The sequence below is a fragment of the Rhodnius prolixus genome, unplaced genomic scaffold (genome assembly GCF_049639745.1).
Source record: "Rhodnius prolixus isolate KJV_2025 unplaced genomic scaffold, Rpr scaffold_3, whole genome shotgun sequence".
Classification (NCBI taxonomy): domain Eukaryota; kingdom Metazoa; phylum Arthropoda; class Insecta; order Hemiptera; family Reduviidae; genus Rhodnius; species Rhodnius prolixus.
Window position 1 is genome coordinate 12,444,004 of NW_027411603.1, and position 10,375 is coordinate 12,454,378.

The window sequence follows — 10,375 nt, forward strand, 5'->3', positions numbered from 1 at the left end:
TTTTTACCTATTCAATAAATAATCAAATTTCTTCTTCTTCGTGAGAAACATACACAAGCTAATAGTAATCATGCTTGTGATGCAGGTGTTTACTGGTCTTAAGTGGCTTATAAGAAGTCTATGATCGAGGAAAATAACAAACTGATAATATGTGTATTCAGATATAGTCACACAAAATTCAAGAAAAACAGTCTGAAATAGACAGGACACATCGAAATATGTCTAGGAACGTCTACCATTAAATTTCAGTTTTCCTCTCCGGTTATTCAAAAAATGCAAGAATTGAAGGACGCCGTTCACTTAGATGGCTATTATATCCATTAAGAGATTTTTGTTTAATGTCAGAAAAATAATAATACAAATTAGAAAACTTCTGTAGTCTTGCAAAAATCTGTGAAATTGCATTTGAATGTTTTATTCCTAGCAAATTGGACAGCCTCTGCCATCTAGCGGTACATTTCAGAACTAAATGACAATCCTCACAGAATTTATTTCCTTGGTAATTTAGAAAACTGTAATACAATATTTTTTTTAATACTATTTCTGAGTGATCATGAACGATTTGATAAAACTAATTGATTATCAAACAATAAGTCAACAAAATGCATGCATATTTACTCTTTAAACACCAAAACATGGTTTTTCTCTAGAGATCAGCAAAATAAAAGTGAACCACAAATATAATGTAGGAAAACTAACAAGTACTTTTGTGTAGTAACCTTAAGATGTTTAATTTTAAAAAATGATATAACTTAAGCCAGTTTATTAACTTCTTTATTTTCTAGCCACTTTTTCTTTTTATTTAAGACGCGTGATTGCTTTTTTTTTTACAGGGAAAGGCGAGCTGGGCTTTCAATTTTAACCAAAAGCTATTAATTTGCTAAAGTTCAATACCATTTAAACAATCCAGTTCAATATCTTTTACAGGTTTCAGTCAACCCCACATCTCAAACCATCTTCACCAACTTCCTATCCTTAAAAGTTTGCTGAAAGTAATTAACTACAATGCAATTAATTTTGCCTATTAGAACTTCATTATACAATAGTTGAGATGCCGCTCAGCAGAAGAAACCGCTTCAACGCGGTCCAATACGGCCGAAACAATCTTACACTTAACTTAAGTCATCTAGAAGCAGCATCTACTGGACTATCAAAATTCCTTGAAGTTCTTAAGCACTTCTCCTATAAATTTAATTTTTCTTAAGCTTCCGGGCAAAATAAATTAAATTTCAACGCCTGTAAAATTCAATTTCAACTAATAAGAATTCAACATTTATATCGAACACCTAAAATAGTACAAAATACTGATACTAATCCTCCAAGACTTTATGGATTTTGAATTAGGCAAAAAACTAATTGAGACTACAAAGACTGCAAATAAGATACCTTCTTCAATCTAGGGACATTCTTGGAAACTGAAATGCGAAACTTCAACTCCAGGAAATGCTGTTGCTTTGCGGCCTATACTACAATATAATGGAAAAGTTTTTTTGTTATAAACTTTGTCATCAAAGTTGCTTTTTACATTTTAACTCCTAATTCAACAAAACAACCTTCTTTTTTATAAAGTAAGCATATCTCTCTAACATAATTTCAAATTAACAATATATATGTAATCAGCAACGAATTTTACTTAGAGAAACTAAAAATTACTTTTTCTAAGAAACCATATAGGTATTTCAAAAATAAAACAAAACATCAATGTATAAATAATTTAATCATGTATAAAATTAGAATAGTAATTATAATCAAAATTTATATATTTATTGTAATAAAGGGTAATCTCTATATTTAATGGTAACACAAAATTTCTCTTCTTAGGTAGTGATATGAAGGATATGGTAGAATATGTTAATATATAAATGTATCATAAGTCTGGAAACTATAGAGTTTCTACATTTAAATGTATTTTTTTAATAAGAGAAAAAAAAAATGATAAAAATGTCTACTACTTATAACATGTAATCATTTCTATCAAATAAGATTATTTCAAAACATCTCTGACCATAAATTCTTCAAAATTATTTATGAAAGTATATAAATAAGAAAAATTATGGGCAGCAAATCGCACAAAAAAAATTTATATATGTATATGCAAAATAAAGCCGCATATTTCATTTATATATAAAATGAAAATTTAAGATATAATCAATTTCTTTGCTACATTTGAAATTGTAATTAAAAAATTACAATCATTAGCAATTATTGCGATGCGCTTGCCTAAATATAAAGAAATCAAAATTGGAATTGAATGTTCTATGCTAAAAATTAATGAAGAGTAGACACCAGAGGAATAAACTTGAAAGAAACCATAAAAGCAATAGCTTTTTCCTCTTGAAGTTTCAGGCGTACTACTCTAGAAATTAAAAAAAAATACTCAGAATCTTTTAATATGATAACCAAACCGCAACTCATTGAAACTTTTGTATTAATTTGTTTGTGAATTTACTTCTTTATATCTAAATACAATAAGTAAATCTGATGTGGAGGGTTGAAGTGAGTAGGAGGAGAAAAATTTCCGAATGCAGCACACTCTTCAAGATATCTTTAAGTTATAATCTAGTACGAACTTCGCAACTAATTGTTGTCTGGATAGAACTGTCTTTGTAATCTGTACCAAGGTATATTTATTGTATTTAATCAAATCAATCTTAATTTTTTTTTATTTTTTCATAAACATAATAATCCATAGTGTGAAGTTTTTAAATTTTCATCGATAATTCTCAAGTTTAGGCAATATTCTTGCGACTTCGTTCTACATTTGTTAAAAATCGCAAGCTGGAATCACTAGTTAAATGATTAGCTAGCAAGATAACGGCAGATTGATAGAAGTAGCTGTATGGCGTGCAGTAATGCATTGCTTTTTTGTTGTATCAATGAGCACGAAGGATGGGGGTCTACATGTTCTAAACGCAACCAAAATTTTCCTAATTTAAGCACATCTTTTGGCTCTTTAAGTTCAGAAGAGAGATATTGCTTAGTGAGGTTGATTTCATGAATGTTACCTGCATCCTGCAAACACGAAAATTAGGACTACACATTTTGGTTTGCAAAACCCTATCTCAATAATAAGATGTGTTATCGCCCTTTAATCTCTGAGGTGCAGGGCTCAGAGACTCAGCATTTAGTTTTCTTATTAGTTTTACTTAATACTATAACTAGCCCTATTATTTCTTTTTATTTTTTCTTTTGATTTAAACATTTTTGGTTTATATAACATTTGTTATCAACGTTCTTTTGTTTCTTTTTTTACTTGAATTAATTTATTACAATTATGATATCTGTACTAAACCTCTAACTAAGGCAGCCGGCTATTGCTTAATCCTTTGTACATTCTAAGTTGTGTTGGGTAGTACTATTTTCTATTAAAAGCGGTAGGTATTTGAATTGAATGATATTCATTCGAAACACTAAACACTTGTTATTAAAAACACTAAACATTTGTTACAAAATTTCGACTAAAGAATAGCCTCCAAACCTTTCTTGAAAGAGGCAGCAGGTCAGTCTCAAGTGATAAGTTCGCTTAACATTAACTAATTCAAAAGAAAAACGTTAAAATTTTGGAAACTGTAATACTGCGCAAAATGTGTTTCTAACTCAAGATGGTTTGAGTAATTGAAATAATAAATGCTGATTAATGATTCGATTTAAAACTTGATTACGAAATGAAATTAAAAGTATCCTTCCTCCAATTCCCACACACTCATATAATATTCAAAGGACCTACAGAGGTAGTGTGAACACATGGATCTACCAACCTAATGGCGAATTCAAGTTTATCATCACATACATTTCTCTTTCAATTGTACATTTTGCAGAGCAACTATCTATGCACAAACAATGTAAAAAAAAATCGGCTCCTATGTCAGGAAAAAATCGATCTCATAAAAGTTATTGTTAATTATTTCAAGTCTTCAAAATATATGCAAGACAGTGGGAAATATGAGCATGTACAAACAAAAAACAAAGAAAATTGCAGAATAAAATTAAAAAAGGCTATAAAACAAAAACAAAAAACTATACTGACTTTTATAATATTGCCAAATAACTTAATAAAGTTACTTTTAAAAGTTAATAAAATATTTCTAAAGAAGGAACAGAAGTTGCAGGTGATAATTCTCCGCCTTTTTCATTCTAATTACACTCTCCTTTTTAATGAATACAGGTGACTAGAGTTAGTTATTGTGTGATGCAGCAACGAATCAATGAGAAAAATTAATAAATGAACGGTTCAAATGAAAACAAAACGTAACCAGCGAATTTACAAAATAAAGTGACAAATAAATTAATCTATTTAAATATTATTAAATAAATTACTAAGGGTGGTAGTTAATTAAATAAAATTTAAATGATCAGGCTTTTTTTTTTGGTACCTTTACCTGAACAAATGGGAGTAAATTTTGAAATAAAATGGTTTTTTTTTTTCTCTCTCCTTATTTACACATGAATTATCATAATAAATAGCCCCAAATGCGAATTTAGTAATAGTAAGTGAGCTGTCTCTTAATTTTTAAATTAAAATTATAATTCTCGAAATAATTATCCTGGCATTTTTCCAATAATTGTAATATTCTTCGTCATAGATGAGTCTGCAACAAAAAATTAAATCATCAATATAAAAACTAATAAAGAAAAAGCGTTTAAATAAAACAAATAAATAAAAAGAAAAAAAATCTTAAAAATAATGAGAATAATGATATCTCATTTTATATTTTAATAACATTTCTATCACGCCTGGAATTATGGATATCTGTCCATTTCTTAACAATTAAATCTTCTTCAACCGTGACACTGTGCCTGCAGCTCTCGGATTAGAAGACTGGTTGCGAATTTCTCGTGATAGATAGTTTTCTCAAGTTTACATTCTTAAAATAACAAATCTTGCGATTTTTCTAAGAAATTATTCAATGATGGAACTTGGAGATATCAAATTTTCATATTCAAAACACAGAGATGAAATTACCAAGCCTATTGCCAACGTTGGACATACAGCATAATTAAAAGAATCTATATGATTCTAGGCTACCTAATACTAATATCATATGATAATTCAGGAACTGAAAGAACACTTAAGAAAAAAGAAGCTTCGCTTCATCATTGATAAATGAAAGCTGTACATTGAAAAATGATTGCGTTGTTTAAGTTTTTATAAGATTGGTGAATTTAGAAACATTGCAGATAAAGGTGGCTCAAAATGATTTAATTTCTTAAAATTGTCGGCCCTCATTTTGTTTATTGTGCGTCAGAAAATCTACATAATAAAGATGCTAAAATGATGAAAGCATCTTTATTGGTTGGCAAACTAGCTTAGAATAATTAGCGAAAAAGAGTAAAAATATGAGCCGTAGAAAGCGGTATTCGTGATTGTAGAGATCGAAGCTTTAATGACCACTTCAACATCTGTTGCAAAGCTCAAGTGAAGAAGCTGTCTTTGAAGTATTAAAAGTTGTTTCCAAAAATATTTAACTGTTTGGAAATAATGTGTTCGTATAAAAATAAACTATTGACCAATCAAAGATTTTTTTTAATCTTTTTTTTTTAAAATGTATTTTATTAACAATTTCCCGTTAACTATCGGGATCCACATCTAAGTTATAAATCAAAAAATGATTATATTAAATTTTCTTGTCATCAACAATGGACACAATTACAGTACAACACTAATTTAACAATATATATGTAACAAGTGTAACAATGTACACATTTTTGATACATTATTTTTTTTTAAACTGAGTACAAAACAAATATTTTTTATTAATTAACTCAGAGAAAAAAGGGAACTTTTTTAAATTATATTATTCCGAATATAATCTGTAGTGTTATGAAAATAATATAAATGCAATTTGGATAAATAATTCATACATTATTATTATTATTAACTGCAATTGATTAATGGAGTAGAAAATGAAATAAAACAAATATTGCGGCAGCTATTTCATAGAAAAGTGTTTTTCCATGTCTTCTTTTCAAAATTTTTCTCTTTCTTTTTTTTTTTTTTTTTTTTGAAAATGTAAAAGAAAAACTAGCAATCTACTAACATACATCACAAGTACTCCAAGATTTTTCTTGGGGACCAATATTTCTATCAATATTTCTGATGGGAAATTCAAAACCCTTTCTCTTACTGCAGATCTCTATTTTTCTTTGCATTTTGGGATTGTTAAAAGGGTCTAGCTCTCTAGATAAAAGAAGACCACTCCAAACCTTGCAATAATTAGTTTTGAGATGATTGGTTTTTCCTCTTCTGCTACAGAAACTGCATAAAAGGGATAAGCCTCAAAAAAGTAAGATTTTACGATCACCGAAGAACTAATCAGCAGTTTAAAGTAACGAAAACCACTGTGATAAGAAACAAGCCAATAGCAGGGCTAATACCAGAAAAAAAAAAATTGGCGTACATAATTTGTTTGAAATCTAATAACTAACACATTCCCTATGTGACCTCTTATCCAGACAAGTAGTAAAGTAAATAAAAATAAATTACTAGAAAGAAAAATTAAATTAAATTAAAAACATAAATATTAAACATACGACTCATTGTAAGAGTTAAGATGTTCATTACAGTTTCGAGACTCCGTTTCGGGTGATCCTCAGATCGAGGAATGAATGGAGGGTAAACTGGACCGAACAGTGCCAGAAGGGAGTCATGTGGTTTACGGATGGCTCCAAGATGGCCTGCGGGACCGGAGCTGGAGTGTATGGGGCTAAACCTAAGGTACTCATTGAGAGTCCTCTTGGGAGATACGCTACTGTATTTCAGGCCGAGGTCTTTGCCATTAGAGCTTGCGCTGGGGAAAATCTGCGAATGGATCTTAGAAATAGGGAGATTTGCATTTTTTCGGACAGTCAAGCGGCACTGAAGGCCCTCTCTTCCTTCAGAATTACCTCTTCCCTGGTCTGGGAATGTAAAAAGGCCCTAGATCAACTGGCTCGGCACAACAAAGTCCGATTGGAATGGGTGCCGGGCCATGTGGGGATCAAGGGGAATGAAATAGCTGATCAGTTGGCCAGGAATGGAGCTAATACTCCCTTCACTGGTCCGGAACCAGTCCTGGGGATCACTAGGGGTGCAGTTCGTGAGGCTCTCAGAGACTGGATCTGGAGAGAACACGAAAAGTACTGGGTGATGCTTCCAGGGGTCAAACACAGCAAGAGGGTTATGCCTTTGTTGTGCAAACAAAGAACTAAAGTGACTCTAGGTTTGGGCAGCAATCAGATTACTCTGATTACAGGCCTATTCACGGGGCACGGAAGGTTCAGAAAGCACCTGCACAAGATAGGGCTTATTAGCTCGGAACCTGTCAGGAAGAGGAGGAAACGGCCTCTCACCTGTTGTTCGATTGCGTTGCAATTGAGAGACTGCGCTATGACATCTTTGGAACCTTGAGGCCAAAGGAGATAATAGCGCAGAAGGAACTAGTAGGGAAAGCTCTCGACCTTCTTAGGAGGGGAGGTTTCACCTATTAGGTTTAAGGGGAAGGCACAATAAGCCTCGTGTGGCTGTGGTGCCGTGGGGATAGGGTCCCGCCCCGTCTTTTCAAAATCTAAAAAAAAAAATCTAAGATGTTCATGATTGTAGGTACAAATTTGTCTAATACAATATTCAATTAAGTGAAAAAAAAATTTCGGGCCGCCTTATTTGAGAAATAGATTAATCAACTTTCTCTAAATTCAAGCTTTTTTACTTATTGCCCTGTGGTATTTCGACAAAACTAAACGTCTGTTTTTACTTTTTTACGGGGCTTAGAGAGAAAAATGAGACAATAAAATCTCAGAACTTGAATTCAACCTTAGAGGACTGTTTTCTAACGTTGCATGGAGTTGAACAAGCCTAGAGACAAGACTGTCTAAGCGGTAGTATTATTAGAAGAAAACACTGCCTCGGTTAGGATATTGCAGCTAAGAATGGTACTAGTTTGCTATAGGGAATCGGAAGTCTCAGTAAAAGTCCTGTAACCAACGAGGTTCAAGATAGTTGCCAACTAAAATATAAACATAAATTATTAAGACCATCCTAATTCTTGAGCACTATTAATTTGAGTTCATAGTTGATTTGGAAAATGTTGAATGAAGCAGGTTTGCGTTCAGAGACCTTGAACCTGAACACCTAATTTAGTCTGGTATTACATATCTTAAAGTCAAATTTAACTATATTTAAAAAATAGTATTGACAAACTTGGAGCAAGCCAAGTATCCATCTGGTTGCAATAGTTGAATCTCACCCGTGCTTAACATTACCTCATAACATATTTTGCAATATCTTGGCTTCATTAGTGAGATTTTTCTCGTAACATCAACCACATTCATTATCCCTTGAAAAATAATTCAAATTATTCCTGAACAGTAATAATAAAATTGTTTCGTACTTTAAGTTCTTTTGGTTGCCAAACTCTTTCATACTTTTTTAAAATTTGTATTAAATCTATACTCTCCACAACACTTACTGTATTGAAGAAATATAATATAAATTCCTCTTAAGTTTTTCTTTCTTTTTCATGGAAAACTAATACGTATCATTAACAAAACGTTCATATAGAACTCATATGAGCAGTAAGAGAAAAAAAAAACCCGAAATCAAAGAATGACTATTTATGTTCTGCTGGATTAATAAAGATATTTTATTAAGGGCTAAAAAACATTCTTCTAAACGTAAATAAATATTAGTCCCCAATTTTTGTTTTCAAAGGTATTTAACAAAAAACTAAAAATCTTTTAGAGAGAAAAAATTACAGAAATACAATAAAAATCTATTTATTTCTCTTTACTCTTTTCTATGCACTTAAATTTTAATTATCTGTTTATTTATTTAAAGGAAATTTGTTATATAATTCATTATATGCTTACAAAAATACACATTAAAAGCGAATTATGTTTTTGGAAGTAATTTTTTTATGTTTATATTTCGGGGAGTAACACAATACTTTTTTTTACTATTTTAAAAAACAAGTAATGTAATTTTTGTTTCAATTATTTAAATGGTAAACTTTTCGCTTGTCTATTTTGGAAAAGAAGAAGAAAATTAATTGTAGAAAGAAATCAATAAAACTAATTCATAATGCTGGAATGAAGCCTCTTTTCTTGAAACCAAAACATTTCACTAATAAGTACATTAAAAAAATTAACAACTTCTTTAAAAAATAATAATAAAAAAAACCTTTAAATTATATAAATAAATATTAACATTTCCATAACAATATAACTAGATGTTTTGGAAATTAAGAAGAAGATAATCGTCTTTTTATTTTGTACACCCTGCTCGAAAAATGTGAAATTAATTTTGATTTTTTTATATATTTACCTCCTGGAAGAGAAAATCTAGCTATAGAAAAGAAGAAGAAAGGAAATTAAAAGGTCGATGGATTATTGTAGAGAATAACTAAGTACTTTAATTGCAGAGTATTGTTTCATTTGTGTTTTAACGTAAAGTACATTTTCTATGGTAATATTTGAACAAAATTAAAAGATTTAAATAATTTGTTTTGAAATCAATTTTTGAAAATGTGGATGCATAAGCATGGTAGGCTCAGAGAGAAAACAATAAATTTTGTAAGTCATATTGAAATATGTAAAACTAAGAACGAAATTATGAAAAAATTAACCTTCAATAAAACGTTACAAAACTAAACCAAATCGTTGAAAAAATGGACATGTTCGCAGCGCTAGATAATATAATTGATTTTACCCGTCATAAACCATAAGATTGTCTTATTTCAGAACGATTCCATCCTCACGAAACAGATGAAGAAAAAAAAAAAAAAACCCCTTGATAAAGGATGAAAATCTCAATCCGATCAGAAATAAAATCGCTCTCCATAAAACCATAAAACATGCACGTCATAACGGATAAAATAAACGAGCATTCCATATTATTAAATTTTTTCCTTTCATTAGTGACCAAAACATTTCCAGGACTATAAAAAATTCATCTGGAAAAAGAAACTTGAAAATACCTTAACAGATAATCCTATCAAAAGTGGATTGAGAAAAGTAATAATAAAACCTTCAAGTTGACAACTGTGAACCGAAAAACTCAGCTTGCAATTGGATATATGTGTCAATCAATAAGTTACTTCTCTTAATAAATATGGCAGTTAAATGTTTTAAAATTCCTAAGATATCAAGAAGAAAAAAAAGGTTAATGCATTATTATCCACTTAAGACATAAAAGGCGAGCAATTCATAATAAAATAATTTCATAGACTAAAAATCTACAGGAATTATAAAAGATGGCAATAAATAAAAAAAGCTAATACCAACAACTGGCAAACATACTATAGACTAATGAAAACATTTTAAAAATTGAAAACATAATGAAACTGAAATAAAAAAAGAAGTGATGTAATCCAAAACAAAGCTCAATTTAAAAGAAGATAGT

The 10,375-nt window shown here is 30.2% G+C and overlaps 1 protein-coding gene across 8 annotated transcripts in view; it reads right to left on the reverse strand.

Moving 5' to 3' along the window:
- Positions 1-10,375, reverse strand: part of PIP5K59B (Phosphatidylinositol 4-phosphate 5-kinase 59B) — a 79,429-nt gene that overhangs the window by 17,933 nt on the left and 51,121 nt on the right. For 6 of the 8 annotated variants that reach the window (XR_012458184.1, XR_012458187.1, XR_012458186.1 and 3 more), the window contains one exon: positions 1,699-4,589. The exons of 1 other annotated variant lie outside the window; for it this stretch is intronic. Coding sequence is in view for 3 of the 7 variants with exons in the window: in XM_074127404.1 (XP_073983505.1) it covers positions 4,578-4,589 (12 nt within the window). In the remaining 4 variants the exon portion in view is untranslated. Of the gene's footprint in view, positions 1-1,698; positions 4,590-10,375 lie in introns of those variants that run through there. One more of the 8 variants, XR_012458183.1, reaches the window with a different exon arrangement.